This window comes from Apodemus sylvaticus, chromosome 3, assembly GCF_947179515.1.
Source record: "Apodemus sylvaticus chromosome 3, mApoSyl1.1, whole genome shotgun sequence".
Classification (NCBI taxonomy): domain Eukaryota; kingdom Metazoa; phylum Chordata; class Mammalia; order Rodentia; family Muridae; genus Apodemus; species Apodemus sylvaticus.
In genome coordinates this window covers 147,380,302-147,401,005 of record NC_067474.1, presented here as the reverse complement: position 1 = coordinate 147,401,005, position 20,704 = coordinate 147,380,302, and the positions used below count along the sequence as shown (strand labels likewise).

Sequence of the window (20,704 nt, the reverse complement as noted above, 5' to 3'; positions counted from 1 at the left end):
GGAGGGGAGCCTTAAGGGAGGGCCTGAGTAGGTCCCCGCGCCAGACCCAAGCCTGGGGTCAGCGCATCCTGGCCATGGCTGTACCTTCCTTTGCATCCAAGCAGGCTAGAGCATCCATGCTGCAGGAACAGGGCCTCACCTGAGTTGGCACTCTGGTAGTTGGCCTTTGAGACACTGTTGGTACCCATGAGCCTGACGGCCATTGGGGGAGTGGTCTCTTGGGCCTCTTTGGATCTGGTGGATGGCTTGGATAAGTTGTATGCCGTGTTGCCCGGGAAGGGCCCCGCGTCTCCAACAGGGCCCACACCTACCAGCTCTGTCCCTCTGTCAGGATGAGGGTGTCCTCCAGGAGATCTCCATCACACACCACGTCAAGGCCGGCAGTGAGAAGGCTGACCCATCCCATTTTGAGCTCCTCAAGGTTCTGGGCCAAGGATCCTTTGGCAAAGTAAGTTCGAGTCCCTTATTGGGAGGGTATCACAGGTCGTGTCTGAGGTGGAACACCAGGGGTTACTGTGGAATTCACCAAAGGAACAGAGAGCAAAGGGGGGTGGTCAGAGGTCCCCTTGATATACCCAGGGAGAGCTGAAGGTCCATTTGGGGTCCTAGGGACCATTAGGTCATTGCGCAGGTTGGGAGCCAGTTGGGCCAGCCACCTCCCACCTCCCTCCTCCCACCTCCCTCTTCCCACCTCCCACCTCCCTCCTGATTATCTCGCCCTCTGCCTTCTCAGGTCTTCCTGGTACGCAAGGTCACCCGGCCTGACAGTGGGCACTTGTATGCCATGAAAGTATTAAAGAAGGCCACACTGAAAGGTGAGTCAGAGTGTTGCCCTGGGAAGACCTAAGGCCAGGCTTAGGATGAGGGAGACACCCAGGCCTCAGGGTTGCAGAGCTAGTGAGGGAGGCGCGTCTGTTTTCAGGAGTCTCTGGCATGAAGGTGGCAAACAAGCCCGCCTTCAGCCTCTCTTCCCCTCCTCTAAAGCCAAGTAAAGGCCAGTGCCTGGAAGGAAGTGGTGGGGTGCAGAACGCTTAGGGGTACCGGACTCAGACACCACAGTGTTGATGAAGCATTGTTGCTTCATGATGCTCGGATAATCTAAGGGGGGGCCTTTCCCTCCCCACCCCTCAACCCTGGGAGATTCAGACCACAGAGGGGCACAGGAGAGCTGGGCAGTGGTGGCACGCCTTTGATCCCAGCACTCAGGAGGCAGAGGCAGAGGCAGGTGGATCTCTGTGAGTTCAAGGTCAGCCTGGTTCTGGGACAGCCAAGGCTACATGGGAAAACCTTATCTCAAAAAAGCTAAAAGAAAGGAGGAGGTGTGGGGAAGAGGAGGAGGAGGAGGAGGGGAGGGGCATGAGAAGAAGCAGGCAGCCTGAGGATGTAGAATTGGGGGCCCATAGAGAAGATTGACTGGGGCAGGCCCACAGAGCTGGATAACAGGGGTTCAGAAAGGATCCCCAGGCTAAGGTCAGGAATTCTGGGGACTTAGAAAGTAGATGAGGCCGGTTAGTAGTTGGCTGAGGGTCAGTTGACTCTGATGGGTCTAGAAGCCAATATAGGCAGAAATCAGGTGGAGCCCATGCTAAGCCCCAGCTGGGGGTATAGCAGGGAGAAAGGAGGGACCAGCCTTAAGGTCTCATCCGTACTTAGCCTGTCAAAGGTTGTCTGCTGGATGATAGTGGCTTTAGTGTAGGCTCAGGGTAGGATCACCCCTCTGAGGGATTGTGGGAGTCACCGGGGAGGAGAAAGATATAAAAATGTGGTCCCTGCTATAAGGGCTCATGGACTTGTGGGAGTCTTTACATGGCCTGGCAGTTGGGTGTAGCAATACCAGGCTTGTGTGCATGGATGTCCAGGTCAAGGAGTTGAGGGATAGGCTATAGACTCATAGGGGTCAGACAAGGGGTCTGCGGGACACTGTGGGGGCCAGTGCAGGACCTGTGCCTTAACGGATGTTAGGAATTTACCAGAACAAGATGGTAAAGGAAGGAAGGACTCCCCCAGAAAGGAAGAACCACATCCCTGCCGTGACTGAAATGTGAGGTGTGTTTGAAGGTGGCTAGATTAGGTAAAACCGCACATGGCTCCTACCACATCGAGTGAGAGAAATAGAAGAATTAAAACAAAATAAGACGTGTATGACGGGAAGCACTGGAGGTCCCAGCCTTACCTGCAGGGTAGACATGCTTCCTGGAGGTTGTAGAGTCTGAACTTAGTCAACCAAACACCTGTTGGTGGTGGGAATTTGCTTGCCATCTTTGTTTATCCCCACCCCCAAGGGGACATTCATAAGACCTGTAAGTGAAATGCATGATCGAGGTAGAGGCAGAAGCATCAGAAGCTCAAGGCCCGTGTTGGCTCCATTGTGACTCCGAGGCAAGCCTGGCCTACAGGAGAACTTATCTCAAATAACCCTCCCCAGCAACCAGGCAAAAGGAAAAGACTTAATAAAGTACATGAAGAAAGCCTGCTTAGACCCAGATCACATTTTAGTATTGAACCCGGGGATCGCTAGGGAGGATGAACAGGGACTTGATAAATGTGTGCTGGGGACCGCAGAAAATACGACACCCTGGGCACAAGGTGCTCAGTGGCTGTGGGGCCTGGTGGTAGATGAGGCTAGACGACTGGTCAAGACTCAGGGACTATCCCTGGGTATCTCCAGGAGACCAAGAGCCGGTTGAGGACCCCGAACATTCTAGGAGGAAAGAATTAGCTGAATGTCCCAAGGGTGAGAGCACCCTTCGAGGGCTTGGAAGGCTGGGGAGCCTTGGACGACTGAGTGGGAAACCTCACCTAGAGGTGGGCTTTGGGGAGAGGCAGCGTTGGGTGTGTTTGAGTAACCTCTTTCCTCCTCTGGCCAGTGCGTGACCGTGTCCGGACCAAGATGGAAAGAGACATCCTGGCTGACGTGAACCACCCTTTCGTGGTGAAGCTGCATTATGGTGAGGTCACAGACCCTGCCCAGTGCCTCTCGTCCCCTCAGTGTCCACCCCGCCTACGGCCTGCTGCCTTCCTTGTCCCTCCTCTCACGGGCCTGGCTAAGGAGTCAGGAGTAGGCATTTGACAGGAGCTGGCACTGGCCCAGGTGATCCCACCTTGGATTTCTCCTCTCTCAGCCTTCCAGACCGAGGGCAAGCTCTATCTGATTCTGGACTTCCTGCGTGGTGGAGACCTGTTCACACGACTCTCAAAGGAGGTAAGCTAGCTTCCCACTGCTGGGACGTGACAGAGAGTCCCATGTCAGAGGCGATGAACATTTTCAAAATGGTGCAGCCTGTGACTTCCCAGCTCTGTTTGACAGTGGAGAACCGACACCTGTCTCTGAGAGTTTCTCTCAGGATGGACTGAGGATGAACGGGCCTAAATGTGACCCTGCTATGACCTCTGGTTGCTAAGGGAATCCCTCAAATGCATGAGAGAGTGGCAGGGGTGTGCTGGCCAAGGGGAAGAGGCCCAAACCCACCCAGGACGATAAAGACTGTAAGGTCCTCATCATGTTGTTCATACAAAAAGATATAATACAAAGGACCCAGTTGAAAAGGATCTGAGGGGCTAGAGGATGGCTCAGCGGTTAAGAGCACTGACTGCTCTTCCAGAGGTCCTGAGTTCAGTTCCCAGCAACCACATGGTGGCTCACAACCATCTGTAATGGGATCTGATGCCCTCTTTTGGTGTGTTTGAAGACAGCTACAATGTACTCACATACAAATAAATTAATCTTTAAAAAAAAAAATTGATTCTCCGCTTCCACCATGTTCCAAGTGGGTTCCAAGACTTGGTGGCAAGAGTCTTCACCCACTACCCACAGAGTTTCACTTTCTTAGAACTATACTTTTTTTTTTTTTTTTTTTTTTTTGGTTTTTTGGAGACAGGGTTTCTCTGTGTAGCCCTGGCTGTCCTGGAGCTCACTCTGTAGACCAGGCTGGCCTCTAACTCAGAAATCCACCTGCCTCTGCCTCCCAGAGTGCTGGGACTACAGGCATGCGCCACCACCGCCCGGCAGAACTATACTTTCAATACTTAAAACATTAATGCTTAGCTGGGTGGTGGTGGCACACTCCTTTAATCCCAGCACTGGCATAAGGCAGACGCAGGTGATCTCTGAGTTCAAGCCTTGTCTACAAAGCAAGTTCCAAGACAGCCAGGTCTACACAGAGAAACCTTGTCTCAGGGGAAAAAAAAATGCTTAATTAGGCAGTCCATTTTCATGATTCAAAAGAAAGATATTGCTGGGCAGTGGTGGCGCACGCCTGTAATCCCAGCACTCTGGGAGGCAGAGGCAGGTGGATTTCTGAGTTCGAGGCCAGCCTGGGTCTACAGAGTGAGTTCCAGGACAGCCAGGGCTACACAGAGAAATCCTGTCTCAAAAAAAAAAAAAGCAAATCCAAAAAAAAAAAAAAACCAAAAGAAAGATATTCATGGTAAAGTCTTGTCACTACACAGTCTCCCTACTGCCTGAAAAAAATATTTTTATTAGTTTCTGATTTAATCTTCTCATGTTCCTTTTTTTTTTTTTAAGATTTATTTATTTATTAAAGTACACTGTAGCTGTCTTCAGACACTCCAGAAGAGGGTGTCAGATCTCATAATGGATGGTTGTGTGCCACCATGTGGTTGCTGGGATTTTGTGATTTGAACTCTTGACCTTTGGAAGAGCAGTCGGTGCTCTTAACTGTGGAGCCATCTCTCCAGCCCTCATGTTCCTTTCTATAAATAAGTTCTATACATGTTCTGTATACAGTCCTACCCCTACTTTCTTACATGAGAAATATTAGTTTATTAGTGATGGTGTATCTCAGATTGCTCTGCACCAGGATGTGAGCAGACTCCCTGTGCTACACAGAGGCTGCAGAGCTGCCCATTTTCCCCCGGGGAGAAGCAGTTTATTCCAGTCTTTTATTCCTGGCTGTTTCCATTCTTTGCTGTTTCTAGTACAGTAGAGGCCCTGACTGCTCTGTGGCCCGGCTCCTGGAGACGAGGGCGTGGCAGCTGACGGGCATCTCTCTCCCTGTTGCAGGTGATGTTTACGGAGGAGGACGTGAAGTTTTACCTGGCTGAGCTGGCGTTGGGCCTGGACCACCTGCACAGCCTGGGCATCATTTACAGAGACCTCAAGCCTGAGAAGTGAGTGAAGCCCCTGCTGCTTCTGGCCTCCCTCCCGGGGGCAGGGGCTGCTCTTGGGCCTTTTAGAACAGGGCCACTCGGAAGATGGTGTGGCACTCCCCAGGGACCATCTCTCTTTGGGGTGGTTGGAGCAGGTAGTGGTCAGCAGCAAGTTCACTGTAGGTGATTTAGGAAGTACCTGATCTGTACTGCTATCACCAAAGGCCACAGGGCAGCCATGGGCCCCACCCCACACCCCCTTCCTAATACAATGTGGCATTGGACATGTTATTGTTAAGAGATCATTTCTTTTTTGGGGGGGAGGGGGTGTTTTAGATTTGGTTTTTTCAAGACAGGGTTTCTCTGTATAGCCCTGGCTGTCCTGGAACTCACTCTGTAAACCAGGCTGGCCTCGAACTCAGAAATCCACCTGCCTCTGCCTCCCAGAGTGCTGGGATTACAAGCGTGCGCCGCCACCACCCAGCTAAGAGATCATTTCTATTTTTCTATTTTTTTGCTCACCCCCTCTTTTTTTTTTTTTTTTTTAAAGACTGGGTTTCTCCACGTAGACCTGGCTGGCTTTGAACTCACCAAGACCAGCCTGCCTCTGCCTCCCGAGTGCTGGGATTAAAGGTGTGCATTATTATCCCCCAGCTCTGAAGATCCTTTCTCTGTCTGTTCATCCTGGGGTTTTAGGATACACTGCCTTCCAGGACTGTCTTGAGAGCTGGGATAGATTCTGGGTGGTGGAGTTACACACACCCCAAGTCAGGCATTATGGTACTCAAAAGGCTGAGTCCAGGAGTTCGAAGCGGGCCTGTACAATGTAGTAGACCCTGATCTTGAAAGACGGAAAAGTTCCTTCCACTCTGCGTTGGGTAGAGCTGGACTGAGCCCTTCTTCTGGGCAGGCCCAAGTCTCTTCACCCTATGGTACCACTGGAACCTCCACAGTGCCTGCAGCTAAAGATTCCTGACTCCTGTCTCTCTGTTACAGCATCCTTTTGGATGAGGAGGGCCACATCAAACTCACTGGTGAGTGAAGGGCACCTGCTCCTCTGGGCTCTGGGGAAGGATGAACGGGCTCCGTCTGATCGGTCTCAGCCGATGGCTAGTTCACTGTGCTTCCTGAGAGATGACACCAGCTACATACAAGAAGCCAAAATCCCCAGGCCATCGTAACTTATTTTCTTGTGTATGGGGTTTTTCCTGTATTTGTGTCTGTACCTCATACGTGTGTTGCCCACAGAAACTGGAGTTGCCATCATGTGGGAGCTGGGAATCGAACCTGGGATGTCTGGAAGAACAGCTGGTGTTCTTAACCGCTGGGACATCTCTCAAGGCCCCCTAGGTCCCAGTGCAGACAGAGCTCCCAGTTACAACCTTGGGCAGATCCACTTGGGCGTCAGCTTTCTCCTGGTGTCACAGAGGTGATGCCTGGCTCTGGTCAGCGGAGCTAAGTGTGGTAGTGGTGCACGTGGCAGGGATCCTAAGATGACCTCTCTGCCCTCCATGCTGCAGACTTTGGCCTGAGCAAGGAGGCCATTGACCATGAAAAGAAGGCCTATTCCTTCTGCGGGACAGTGGAATACATGGCGCCCGAGGTTGTCAACCGCCAGGGCCACACCCATAGTGCAGATTGGTGGTCCTATGGGGTGCTGATGGTGAGTGTCCAGGCTCTGGACTCAGTTTCCCTTTATCGAGAAAAGTCAGTGCACCCTCCCCTTGTCTCTTAACTGTTGTACTTCCTTTCCTTGGAAAAGTCGTGGGCTTTAGTCCACCCCTCACCTAACTTGGGGACTCTCCTCCGCTTCAGCTTTAGTGCTGCTCCTGGAATCTAGGTTGGGATGGGGGGCAGAGGCAGGCACAGGCCTTGCTGCAGCTAGACTGTAAAGTCTGACAGGCCAGCACGAATCCCGGGGCTGCAGCAGGGTGGCCTGGGAAGGGGGGGAGTGGGAGACAGAGGATAAGACCACACCTGTATGTTTCCTTTCTCTGCAGTTTGAGATGCTGACAGGCTCCCTGCCCTTCCAGGGGAAGGACCGGAAGGAGACCATGACCTTGATTTTGAAGTAAGCACCAACACTGCCCTGGCCCTGCAAGTTCTTCCTGATCCCACCCTGTTGCAGGGCCAGAGAATTCCCCGCCTGCAGACCCTTGCCGTCTGCCAGGGCCAGTGGGAGGCGTCCTTAGTGTCTTTGGGGGATGAGTTAGCGGCTGACTTATCTTGACTGAGCTGGGAAAGAGACCTGGACAGAGGGAAGGGGGGCTCTGGGGTTCCTGGGGTGGGGCTGAGTCCTGGTGAGACCTGGACCAGAGGGAAGGGGCTCTGGGGCTCCCAGGGTGGGGTGCAGCCCCGGTGAGACCTGTGGCTGTTCCAGGGCGAAGCTAGGCATGCCCCAGTTTCTGAGCACGGAAGCCCAGAGCCTCCTGCGTGCCCTGTTCAAGAGGAACCCTGCCAATCGGCTCGGTAAGCAACCCGGCTCGGGAAGGGACATGGCCACGGGGAACGGGACAGCTGCAGCCTGGACCACAGGGCCACATCTGGGCTGAAAGGAGCTGTTGTCCTTTGTGTGAGCAGACAATGCTGCCACCCTATTTTCTGGTTCCATGTATGGTGTTGGGAGGGTGACCTGTGTGTGGGGGGAGGCAGGAACTGAGTCATCCATCCACCCCCCTCGGGGACAAGGACAGAGGCCCCCACACAGCTTCTCTGCCAAGGTGGCTGGCTCAAGAGAAGGCACGTGGGCTTAGTTAGCAGTGAGAAAGGTTTCAGTCCCGGCTGTGTCCGTCCCCACTGCCCGGCACCCAGCAGTTACTGTAAATATTTGTTGAGTGATTGAATACAGCTTATGTGCCTGGCTATGGTAGGTGACTCCACCTTTCGGAGCCCCAGGTTCCTGTGTCAGTGGAGACTGACCTGGCTCCCAGCATTCTTTGAGTCAGAGAAGGACATACCTGTCGTGCACTGAAGTGTACATACAGTGCTTGCTGATTTTTTTTTTTTGGTTGCTGGCATTATCTTGATCACAGCCAGCTAAGGTCCAGTCCAGGTCCCTGGGTTGACTTGAGTGAGCGTTTGTCTCAGGGATAAAGATGGTAGGTAGTAAGAGAAGCAGGGCTGAGAGGGGGCCTGTGGAAGTCCAGCTTCTGTCACGATGGATGCTTGGGCAAGTCGCCCGTCCTCCCTGGCCCCTCCTCCTTCAGTGTGCCAGCAGAGGCTCCTTAACATACATACTGAGTAGGCTCCGGACCTCAGGGTGATGGGTACTGACACAGGGCAGGGTGAGCCCAAGCTGCCCTCCACTGTAGCAGCTGGTCTACAGCTTGGGGGACAGAATGGGTGTCTGAGGTTAGACCTTCATTTGGCTTCTTTCAGGCTCAGGCCCTGATGGGGCAGAGGAAATTAAGAGACATATCTTCTACTCCACCATTGACTGGAATGTGAGTGAGTGCGTCCACTCCATGGCTCTGTGATGGACGCAGGAAGGGTGGGGGAGGGGCCTCTGCCAACCATGGCCTCAGATGTGGGAGATGGAAGATAAGCCGCCCTTAAAATGCCCTTGGAGGGGTGACTTCGTGCCCCTGAAGGCTTTTCTCCCCACTGTTAGCCACTGGGTAGCATAGCTTCTTCCCGCTGGGGCTGCTAGCAGGTTGTGGGGTCACCATGGTGATCAGAGCATACGCCCCACCTTACAGAAGCTCTACCGACGTGAGATCAAGCCCCCTTTCAAGCCGGCTGTGGCCCAGCCCGATGACACCTTCTACTTTGATACTGAGTTCACATCACGCACACCCAGGGGTACGTTCCCAACCTGCCTTGTCTGTCTCGGGCTGGGTAGCAGGTCTTTGGGGGAACCTTGGGATCCAGGGTGATGGAGGCTCTGGAAACCCAGGTGTGTGGTCAGTAGGCGGTATCTGGCCCCGTAGGATTCATGCTTCATATCACCTGACTGCCTCTGGGCTTCTGTGGGCTTCTTTGTTTCTAGTGAGGGACTGAGGTGGGGGGGGGGGCTTAGGGCACACCAGGAAAGTCAAGACCCCTGCCCCAGGCGGCTTCCAGCCCATTAGGCCTCCACTTGTGTCAGGCTTGAGGAATCTGACCTGGCAAACCTGTGATGGAGAGTCTGGCAGAGCAGAGAGTTCAGTGCCCTCAGGTTGGATGAGTGTAGGACTAGACTTGGCTTCTGATGCTAGGCCTCATTTGCTTGTGTGAACTTTTGGAGCGTCAGAACCACTCGTTCCCCGGTTGCTGAAGGATGCCAGTGAGCCGGTGAGGGCAGTTCTAGGACGGAGCTCGGGAGTCCTGACGCCCAGCCAGATTGCCAGCTGGGTGGGGGAATTGTGTTAGTTCTGACGTGTCTTCCTAGAGAGAGATTGTTCTCTCCGTCGCTTGCACACCGTTGTGGACTAGAAGCTCATCACTTCTCAGCTGTCTTCTCCTTATTTATCTACCTGGTCCCTGCTCTGTGTCAGCCATAGTCGGAATGGTGGTGTAGACAGACCTAGGATAGTGAACAAGTCAGAACCACGTAGCTCAGGCTGCCGGTGGGAAGGAGATCTCAGAGGGTCAGAGGAGCGAGATCGGGTAGCTTTCTCAGGGAAGGGCCTATGAGCCCTTCCTCGAATGATGGACCCTTCCTCGAATGATGGACAAGAGGAGGGTATTCTAACCCAGGGGGATAGCGTGTGTGGTGACACTGCCGAGACACTCTTAAGTGTATAGAATTCATCGGGACTGAGTTCCTAACAGGGAGAAAAGATACTGAGGCCACTTGGCTCTTACTTGCCAGACTTGGGGAGTAGCTGAGCAGTCCCCCAATGAGCGCAGAGCACAGGTGGCCCCAGTCTTCTTGGTTGGAACTGTCCCTGTAGCTGTGCTGAGATAGGCCTAAGAGGAAGATGGACCTGAGATGAGAGACTGGGAGGAGGCTGGCCTGGCCTGAGCGGGAGGCTGGGGTGGGGTTCTTACAGGCCTCATGTGACAGGACTGGACAGGTGTGAGCACGTGTTCGCTTGTTTATATTGTGTTTGTTAATTGATTATTTGAAGTTTTTTTAAGACAGGCTTTCTCCCTGTGGCTCAGGCCTGTTTAGAACTCACTTTGTAGCCCAGGCTGGGCTCCATCTGGAGCAGTCCTCCTGAGTCTGCCTCCCGAGGGCTGAGGTCGCAGGCGCGTGCGTCATCCACAGCTACGTATTCTTTTAGTATGTGGATGAAACATGAAGTAAAAGAGACCATGGCTCCTCCCAGAGCACGGAAGGAGGAGGCAGGCAGAGGGAAGAGCCCTGGCTGAACATGGCCGGCAGACTACACTAAACCATGAGACGGGGCTGGGGAGAACAAGGAAGGACAGAGACCAGAGACCAGAGTAGCCGAAATAGCTGAGTTATATAGGATCAGGCTGGGGGAAGAGGAGCCAGAGCCCAGCCCTAGGAGGGAAAGGTTTAAGGTAGGGGCTGGAAAAGGAGCCCTGGGAGGTTTGTCCCAGGTTTCTTTGAGACATAACAGTGAATGTGTTTGTATTTCTTCATGGTGCCGGCACTCAGACCTACATAGTACATTGTAGGCAGGCGCTATACCACCGAGCTGCACACGTTAACAGACAGGCACAGGCCTGGGATAGAGAAGCCTCAGACATCTCGCCCCATGGCTGCCTCTGCAGGCCAGGATCCCAGCCGCCTCCCCTTCTGGACTGCAAGCCTTCAAGGCCCCCCCTCACCCCTATGTCCTCCCTTTGACAGATTCACCAGGCATCCCCCCAAGTGCTGGTGCCCATCAGCTCTTCCGCGGCTTCAGCTTCGTGGCCACTGGTCTGATGGAGGACGACGGCAAACCTCGGGCCACTCAGGCCCCCCTACACTCGGTGGTACAGGTGAGGGAGGTGGACCCAGCTGCTCAGGTGCCACAAACAGAAGAGCTGAGAACACGGGCTCCGGAGCTGGCAGGTCAAGCCTCTCTGGGACCTAGATGACCGCCAATCTCTTGGACCCTTACTGTCCTCCTGCGTAAACACGGCCTTTGAGTGGTCCTGATTATTGCCTGAAAACAGATAGGATCTCTTAACATCAGAGATCATGGCCTGGGCTTAACTTACGAGTTGGCCCAACTCTAGAGGAGATACCAACTCCTGTGCCTGAGTTTCCTCATCTATAATGCTAGAACCTTCCAAAGCAGAAGCTAATGTGTGACATGAACGTGCCCACGGCAGAGTATAAATGGAGGCTCAAAGAGGGGCAGATTCTCAACTGAGGCCACACAGATCAGATAACACTTGGGCCTCGTGACTGTTTCTCTTTCTGCCTCGCCCACCTCTACCGAGCCAAGGCACGATGTTAGGGATGAGCCCTGCACCGTAGCACCCAGGGTCAGGCTGACTCGTGTCTTCCGCAGCAACTCCACGGGAAGAACTTGGTTTTCAGTGATGGCTACGTAGTAAAGGAGACGATCGGCGTGGGCTCCTACTCTGTGTGTAAGCGCTGTGTCCACAAGGCCACCAACATGGAGTATGCTGTCAAGGTGAGCCTCTGAACCATTTCTTGGCTAAGGCTTCCGGGTTGGGAGTGAGACCAGTGTAGCTGTGGCAATATGATGGGGAGTGTCTGTGGACAATGACAGGGGAACGGTTGGCTGATGCTCCCTGCCCTCTAGTACGGACTCCATAACAGATGACAAAGAGGCTCGGACCGTGGGTCTCTGCCCCTGATGTGGCCATGGGCTCCCATTCCCTTCAGGTCATCGACAAGAGCAAAAGAGATCCCTCAGAAGAGATTGAGATTCTTCTGCGGTATGGACAGCACCCCAACATCATCACCCTGAAAGATGTGAGTGGGGATGGCATCATGGAAGCCCTGTTGGGGCTGGGAATCCCAACTGTAGATTTAACTGAGGGACCCCGTGGTTTTGACTTTGGGGTCTCCTCCCAATGCACATGAGAGGAGGCAGGGGTCCTCCCTGGAGGATTCGGGCATTCTCTGACCATCATGACGGGTGAGGCCAGCACCCACTGTCCAGCAAGATGGGAGCCCAGACGGGTGGTGGGCCGCTGAAGGGGGGCAGAACCGAGCCCTAAGGCTTGCTTGTCTGGGAAGCTGGTGCTTGAGGGTCGCAGCCTGATGGCGAGGTCTCTGGCAGGTATACGATGACGGCAGGCACGTGTACCTGGTGACAGAGCTGATGAGGGGCGGGGAGCTGCTGGATAAGATCCTACGGCAGAAATTCTTCTCAGAGCGGGAGGCCAGCTTCGTCCTGCACACCATCAGCAAGACTGTGGAATACTTGCACTCTCAAGGGGTAAGTCTCCATTAAGGGCCTTAGGGGAGATGTCCAAGGTCATGACCTGGGCAGAATGCAAGAGCCAGCTGGCTCAGGAGTGACCATCTCCACATTGCCAGTCAGAGGGGGCTGCAGTGGGTAGGCGGCTGGCTGAGAGGAAAGGGGAGATGAGGCCAGACTCAGGACCATTTGTCCAGTACCTACTGTGTGCCGCACACAAGGCCAGGTTTCTTTGTGTTTTAAGAGGAATTTCCACAAAGTCCTGAATTAGATGTTTGATTGATTGAATGACCTTCAAGTGACTGGCACAGTACTTGACATCAAAAATCTGAAGATTGGAGCTGTCAGGTCTTTTCCCCCAGGATCACACAACTGGGGAAAATGGAGAATAGAAGTTGCAGAGAGGGGTAGATTTTTGTTTGGAAGGTGCAGGGTGTTGGAGAGGGTGACCCAGGTGGGACTGGAGAGCAGGGTGGGGCCAGAGAGCAGGGTGGGGCGCTCTTTGTTGATGCTGCCCTGGTGGGTAAGCTAAGTGGGGTTTAGGGTTCCTTGCGGTTTTGAGTTACCCTGTGCTTCTCTCTGGCTGAGGTGATGTTTTGAGGATCATCTGATCAGACAGCCTGGTGTCATGTGCCTTTAATCCTAGCACTCAGGAGGCAGAGACCGATAAATCTCTGAGTTTGAGGCTAGAATGGTCTAACTAGTGAGACCTTCTCTCCAAAGAGGAGAAAAGGTATAGGAAGTCAGACATGGCTGCCCACCTGTAATCCCAGCACTTGACAGGTCAAGGGAGGAGGAGCATCACAAGTTGGAGGATAGCCTTGGGTATGTGCCACCACCACGTCACACATGTACTAGTGTGTGTGTTTGTGTGTGTGTGTGTGTGTGTGTGTGTGTGTGTGTGTGTGTGTGTGTGTGTGTGTGTGAGCTTGCATTTGTGTAGACAAGTCTGTGGGCAGGAATGCATACACATGTGGCTGCATGTGGAGATCAGAGATTGACATTGGATGTTAGCCTTAATCACGCTGCAGTGTATCGATTGAGGAGGGTCTCTTGTTGATCCAGGAGTGTGCTGACTAGCCAAGCGACTTATTTTAGGATTCCTATCTCCACTTCCTAAGTGTTAGGATTACAGGTAGCCTGCCCTGACTGCCCAGTGTGTGCATTTAATTGCCTAGTGCCCGTATTGACCAGAAGAGGGCATTGGATCTCCTGGAGCTAGAATTATAAACCTTTGTGAACTGTCCCGTGGCTGTGGGAATCAAACCGGGGTCCTCTGGAAGAGCAGGCAGTGCAGTTAACTGCTGAGCTATCTCTCCAGTCCCAGATTCCTTTATTTTTTTTTTACAAGATTTATTTATTATTTTATTTATATGACTACACTGTAGCTACCTTCAGAAGAGGGCATTGGGTCTCATTACCGTTGGTTGTGAGCCACCATGTGATTGCTGGAATTTGAACTCAGGACCACTGGAAGAGCAATCAGTGCTCTTAACTGCTGAGCCATCTCTCCAGCCCCGTCCTTTCTTGGATTTTTGTTGTTTGTTTTGTTTTGGTTTTGGTTTTTTGGTTTTTTTCAAGATAGGATTTCTCTGTATAACCAACCCAGGCTGTCCTAGAACTCACTCTGTAGATCAGGCTGGCCTCAAACTCAGAAATCCGCCTGCCTCTGCCTCCTAAGTGCTGGGATTAAAGGCATGCACCACCAATGCCTGTCCTTTCTTTATATAACCCCAGGACCATGTGCCAAGTGGGTTACACAGAGAAATCCTGTGTCTCCAATAAAACAAAACAAAAAATGGTACGTGTGTGGGAGCACAGTACACATTGGGGGCCAGAAGAGGGCAGGTGTGAGCCACTAGATGTGGGGCTGCCAACCAAACAGTCCTCTGGAAGGGTGGCAAGTGCTCTATTTTTTTTTTTTTTTTTTTTTTTTTTTTTTGGTTTGGTTTTTTTGAGACAGGGTTTCTCTGTGTGGCCCTGGCTGTCCTGGAACTCACTCTGTAGACCAGGCGCGGTGGCGCACTCCTTTAATCCCAGCACTTGGGAGGCAGAGGCAGGCAGATTTCTGAGTTCAAGGCCAGCCTGGTCTACAAAGTGAGTTCCAGGACAGCATGGGCTACACAGAGAAACCCTGTCTCAGAAAAAAAAAAAAAAAAGAGAGAATCCCCTTAGTAAGTTATACACAATCTAACACTGACATTTTTGCCAAGTTTAGTAAAACAATAGATTCAAATGCTCTGAAAAGACAAATCCTCAACATGAGGATCTTTCCCATCGAGGAGATGGGGCGGCTCCCATCCGCCCGTGGAGTCAGGGCAATATGAGACTGTGTCTGTGGATGCCACGCAGGAACAGCTACAATGTCCCACTGAGTACACGAATGAATCTGTGAGATTCTATGTCTGTGGTGGTCATGCACATGTGAGTGTACCTCTGGCTGCCAAAACAGGTTGTCACGTGGCCTGCCACTCGACACCTGCTCTGTTGAGGCGGGGTCTTTCCCTTGGCCCAGAGCTCACCTTTTCTTGGCTAGGTGGGAAGACAGGAAGCCCCAGCAATCAGTAATCCTCCTGTCTCTGCCTCCCCCACTTGGAGGCGGGGTTACAGGCACAGCAAACAAGTTTCTTCAGTAGGTTCTGGGGTTCAAATTCTGCTCCGATCTTCATAATAACTTAGCCAAAATTCTTTTTTTTTTCTTTCTTTTTTTGGTGGTTGTGGTAGTGAGGCATGGGGGGTGGAGTTAAGACATGGTTTCTCTGTGTAGCTCTGATGACTGTCCTGTCTCTGTAGACCAGGCTGACCTCAAACTCTCAGAGATCCTCCTGCCTCCGCCTCCTAAGTGCTGGGATTAAAGGCGTGCCACCTCACTCAGTTCCTAACTGCCAGGCCGCCTCTCTAGCTCCGCTTTTGTTGGCTAGGTAGTTGCTTGGTTTTCTGACAAGAACTGTGTATCTCAGGTTGGCCTCTCACCCACATAGTCATGGATGAATGTGAACTTCTGATCCTCCTGCAGGGGGCTGTATCACTGAGCTACCCAGCCCCTCCAGTTTTTTTTTCCTTAACATTTTTGAGAAAGAGTGTGTGTGAGTTTGTGTATATTTGTCTGTGCTTGTTGTATATATTTGTGTGTGAGTCTTAGTTAGGGTTTTACTGCTGTGAACAGACATCATGACCAAGGCATGCCCATAGACAACACTTAACTGGGGCTGGCTTACAGGTTCAGAGGTTCAGCCCATTATCGTCAAGGTGGGAACATGGCGGTATCCAGGCAGGCATGGTGCAGGAGGAGCTGAGAGTTCTACATCTTCATCTGAAGGCAGCTAGAGAAGACTGGATTCCAGGCAGCTAGGATGAGAGTCTTAAAGCCCACACCCACAGTGACACACCTACTCCAACAGGGCCACACCTTCTAATAGTGCCACTCCTTGGACCAAGCTTATACAAACCATCACCGAGTGTGTGTGTGTGTGTGTGTGTGTGTGTGTGTGTGCGCGCGCGCGCGCGCTTGTGCGTAGTGTGCACACATTGGGGATGGAATTCCTGACAGGAGAGGAGCCGTGAGGAGCTGGGCTCTGGGCGTTTTCATGGTAGAACCAGTGGCGTTTGAGGGTGGGGGTTGTGGGGAGGTTGAGAAATACAGGGAGAGAAACCCGTTTTTTTGGGGGGGGGCTGTTTGTGTGCTGTTTGTTTGGTTTTTTTTTTTGGATTTGTTTTTTTCGAGACAGGGTTTCTCTGTATAGCCCTGGCTGTCCTGGAACTCACTGTAGACCAGGCTGGCCTCGAACTCAGAAATCCACCTGCCTCTGTCTCCCAGACTGCTGGGATTACAGGCATGCGCCGCCATCACCACCGCCCCACCACCCCACCCCACCACCCCCACCTACCCCACCCCCGCTGAGAAATCTTTTAAAAGAAAGGAAGAGAAGGAAAAGAACCAATACTGCAGGGGCCAGGGGCTGCCCTAGGAGAGAGTGGGTGATGGGCAGGTGGGGGGTGCGGAGAAGCTGGGGGCGGGGCTTAGAGCCAGCAAGATGGCTTAGCTTGCACAGTGCTGCCAACCAGGACAACCCAGACATGGTGCCCTGGACACACAGTGGAAGAATCGACTCCGTCAACTTGTATGCCTTGACACCCACGCACACAATTTTTTTTAAAGGCTGTATACCAACATAGGGCCCCATTTCAATACCTTCCCCACTTCTAGAGGTCTGTGTGACTTGGTCAATTCTGATCGTTGGCGTGGGTCGCTAACCCTGCACCATATACCATCACCAACCCCAGCCCTCCGCCCCCAGGTGGTCCACAGGGATCTCAAGCCCAGTAATATCCTGTATGTGGATGAGTCTGGGAACCCCGAGTGCCTGCGCATCTGCGACTTTGGCTTTGCCAAGCAGCTGCGGGCTGAGAACGGGCTCCTCATGACCCCTTGCTACACAGCCAATTTTGTGGCACCTGAGGTAAGTGGCGACACCCGGAGGCTCTGCCTGCTCTCAGTTGTCCCATGCTGTCCAGACCTTGACCCAGGTTCCAAGGGAAGACATGTAGCCCGTGACCTCTGTCCTTACGGGAAATGTTCGACTGTGTCCTATGCCCCCCAGCCTGAGCACCCTCCCCTGCCTCCTGCCAGGTGCTAAAGCGTCAAGGCTACGACGAGGGCTGTGACATATGGAGCCTTGGCATTCTGCTGTACACGATGCTGGCAGGGTGAGTGTGAAGTCTGGGCCTTTGGGAACTTCTAGCCTCCCAACCTAACCCCCTAGTACCAGGATGGAGGCCAGAGGCTAAAGCTGGATTTGGGAACTTGTCTGCAGATACACTCCATTTGCCAATGGGCCCAGTGACACGCCAGAGGAGATCCTCACGCGGATCGGCAGCGGGAAGTTTACCCTCAGTGGGGGAAACTGGAACACGGTTTCAGAGACAGCCAAGGTGAGCGGCTAGTCTGTGAGACCTGAAGGGCGGAGCCGGGCTGATATCAGCACCTTTCCACAGTTCTAGGACAGGTTCCCTACAGCCTCTCTCCCCCAAGTGGAGTGCTCCACAAATCCCCATTGCAGTATTACCCCAAGTAGAAGATTCCCAGACACACGCCCCTCCCGTTAGTCTGGATAACTTCACTTTCCCCTTCTGAGTTCTGGGCCCTGAGGGATGCAGAGGGCTGCCTAACCCGTCTCTCTCCATGGAGAGCTGGTGTGGTAGACAATCCGCCAGCCCTTCGAGCCAGGTGTGTGGGCATCTGTCCGAGGCCTGTGGATTGCCCTCCTAAAGGAGGCATGCTTAAACTTTAAACATTGGGACATTTCTACATCCATCTAGAACATCTTGTAGCACGGTTGAACCCCTGGTGAATAACACCCACCTGTACTGGGTGTTGTCACCTCTGTTTCTCAGAGGGAAAACAGACTTTAAGTAACAACTTCTCCAGGACACTCACACTGGTGGAGGAAAGAGCTAAGTTTAGGGGTTTTATTTATTTGAGGTTCTGTTACTGTTTCAGCATTTGTTTAGTTTTGGGGTATTTTGGGGTTTTTTGTTTTCTCTCACTGTGTAGCCGAGGCTATCCTAAAGTTGGTCTGTAGACCAGGCTGGCATTAAACTCACCAACATTCACCCTCCTCTGCCTCCTCAGCACTGCGCTGAAGGGTGCGCACCACCACACACGGCATTATCTTTATTATAATTATGGGGGGAGGGGAAATGGACATGTGAGTGCGGTGACCTCAGAGGCCAGAAGGCACGGGGCCCCCTGGAGCAGGTGTTACATCTGTCTGTGAGCCTCCTACAGGGTGCTGGGCCTGGGCAGTGGTGGTGCACACCCTTAATCCCAGTACCCAGGACACAGAGGCAGGTGGATCTCTGAGATCTGGTTTCAGCCTGGTCTACAGAGTGAGTGCCAGGACAGTTAAGGTGACACAGAGAACCCTGTCTAGAAAAAAACAAAAAAATTATAGAATGCTGGGAGCTGAACTCTGGTCTCCTGGGAGAGCACTGAGCAGTGGCCTTGTCTGCTTTGGTTTTGCTTTCAAGGTAAGGTCTCTCCCGGCCCTGGCTGCCCCTCAAGGCCTGTGTAGCCGAGGCTGATTTTGAACTCGTGATCCCTCTGGCTCTGCCTCCCAAGTGCTGGGTTTAAATACCTGGCATGTTTTTCATGGATTTCTCTTTTCATTTTTGTTCTTCATTGTGCTGGGGATGGAGCCCAGCACCGCATGCCTGTCAGGCCAGGCTTAAGCCTCATCTGCCTGCATGCCGCTCCCCTCCCCACCCCCAATCTTCAGGCATTCCCCACCTTTCCTCAGAACTTTTCTGAAGGAAAAAGGAAAAGATGTGTGTCGTCCCCTCCCCCCCTCTCCTCCCCCCTCCCCCCACGTACCTGGAAGAGCAAGGAGAAAAGAAAGGGATCCTGGGATGGGGCAGGGGAGGGGGCTTTGGTATATAAAGAACTGACTGCAGGGACTTTTGTAAGGGCTCAGGCCGGAAATGGTTGGCCTTGCTGTCATTGGCCATCAATGGGGCACGGCTCTCTGCTCCCTCGGTTTTCCACCCATCACCTCCTTGTCCGTGTGTCTCAGGACTTGGTATCTAAGATGCTGCACGTGGACCCTCACCAGCGCCTCACAGCCAAGCAGGTCCTGCAGCACCCGTGGATCACCCAGAAAGACAAGCTTCCCCAGAGCCAGTTGTCCCACCAAGACCTACAGCTTGTCAAGGTCGGCCTGAGCACCTGGGGCTGCCAAGTGTCTGGGGTCAGGGCCGGGCATTGGTCTCAGACCAGTGGGTTATGGCAGGGACTTGAAGTGACAGGGCCAGGCAGTTTTGTGTCTGCCTTGGACCAGGGGATGTGGCAAAAGACAAAGCCCTGCCCCTAAGGGAGTCCCAGACTTATGCAATGGTCTCAGTGCATTCCTGTGTCCCAGGGAAGACCGTGTTCAGGGAGCATTGCCAAGGTCAGGAACACTGCGCTGGGTGTGCTGGGGAATCTTGGGAGGGTTCGCCAGAGCCTGGGTCACGTGTGTACATGTCCATAACCCACCCTCCACTGGGGTCTGATCTCCTACCTGTTCTCTCTCAGGGAGCCATGGCAGCTACGTACTCTGCACTCAACAGCTCTAAGCCCACCCCCCAGCTCAAGCCAATCGAGTCTTCTATCCTGGCCCAGCGGCGGGTGCGGAAGCTGCCATCCACCACCCTGTGACCCACAGTGCAGACCGACGCCTCAGAGGCACAGTCCTTCCCAGAGGGAACAAGCCAGAGTCACAGGACCAAGTGGAATGGAGTCCTGCAGGACGTGACCAGCCCAGACCCCCGCGAGGGTGTGAAGTGCCTTCCTCCCCGGGACGGGCTCTTCTGGGCTCCTGCTCCATTGTGTGAAATCCACTCACTGTACAAACTATTTTTTAAGAAAAAAAATGGCATCATCTTCCGTGGATTTTTTTTACAAGATCCATTTGCCTTTTTGGCCATCGCAGCCCCAGGAGGAACGACGCGTCACGAGTGTGGCTGAGATTCCCTTGATCGCTTTGGGGCCCTCCCCTCTGTTGGCCCTGGAGTCCGCACCCTCCTCCAGCCAGTCCGCCACCGCTGCCTCTCAAGAGTTGTTTCCTGGCTCCTCAGTGGAGCTTGGTCCCCGGCTGTCTCCTCTTCCGTTCTCTCCTGGGGTTCTAGAACCACTTTCTGCTAGAGCCAGGGACCCCACCCTGTCAGCTCTGGCTTCAGGCACCAGCAGCCACAATGCCCATCCACGGCGGAACCCGCAGTCGGTTGGATCAGAGAACCCCGTGGAGAGGCGGCAGAGAGCACTTTTTGGGAGACTTCCCGTCTGCCACTGGACAGAGTTCACAAGAGCCCAGGGAGGCGGTCCGCCGGGGACGAGGGCTTTTTCATTTCCTCCTCAGCTGGTAACTCAGGGTTCATCTGTCCAAGGCCTTTCTAATAAACTTACAATCCAGTCAAAGTGCCTGCTCTCCCGCTCTTTATCCTTGAAGATTTTGGCAGCTATAGGAAACAGGCTAGGGACAGGTTATCACTCGCTTGGAGCACAGGTCATTTGGGGGCCGTGTGAGAATCCCTCTGGTTCTGTGCACTTGCTGCTGCGAGAGGATTCCATCACGGTATGGATAAACACTACTGACATTAGCAACCAGCGACAGTACACATCCAGCCCAAAGCCTTAAACACCCCAGACAGACGCTCTGCCACCGTCCTCCCTCCTTTCCTCTGGGTGGTGCTCACAGTTGAACTTGGGACCCCACACAGTGACACAGAGTCACTGAAGCCCCGTCTCATTTAATCTTAACCCTGTCAAGTAGGCACTCCATTTT

At 53.2% G+C, this 20,704-nt stretch overlaps 1 protein-coding gene across 3 annotated transcripts in view; it reads left to right on the top strand.

Moving 5' to 3' along the window:
* The window catches only part of Rps6ka1 (ribosomal protein S6 kinase A1), a 35,840-nt gene extending 15,503 nt beyond the window's left edge, over positions 1-20,337 (top strand). For all 3 annotated transcript variants that reach the window (XM_052177663.1, XM_052177664.1, XM_052177662.1), the window contains 20 exons: positions 332-448; positions 734-815; positions 2,868-2,948; positions 3,123-3,202; positions 5,024-5,130; positions 6,106-6,143; positions 6,630-6,772; positions 7,110-7,180; positions 7,490-7,578; positions 8,488-8,552; positions 8,808-8,910; positions 10,853-10,983; positions 11,502-11,627; positions 11,843-11,932; positions 12,243-12,401; positions 16,682-16,843; positions 17,014-17,090; positions 17,198-17,315; positions 18,956-19,093; positions 19,456-20,337. In XM_052177663.1, coding sequence (XP_052033623.1) covers positions 332-448; positions 734-815; positions 2,868-2,948; positions 3,123-3,202; positions 5,024-5,130; positions 6,106-6,143; positions 6,630-6,772; positions 7,110-7,180; positions 7,490-7,578; positions 8,488-8,552; positions 8,808-8,910; positions 10,853-10,983; positions 11,502-11,627; positions 11,843-11,932; positions 12,243-12,401; positions 16,682-16,843; positions 17,014-17,090; positions 17,198-17,315; positions 18,956-19,093; positions 19,456-19,578 — 2,100 coding nt within the window. In that variant the 3' untranslated portion in view covers positions 19,579-20,337. The remainder of the gene's footprint in view (positions 1-331; positions 449-733; positions 816-2,867; positions 2,949-3,122; positions 3,203-5,023; positions 5,131-6,105; positions 6,144-6,629; positions 6,773-7,109; positions 7,181-7,489; positions 7,579-8,487; positions 8,553-8,807; positions 8,911-10,852; positions 10,984-11,501; positions 11,628-11,842; positions 11,933-12,242; positions 12,402-16,681; positions 16,844-17,013; positions 17,091-17,197; positions 17,316-18,955; positions 19,094-19,455) is intronic.
* Positions 20,338-20,704: the final 367 nt, after the last annotated feature.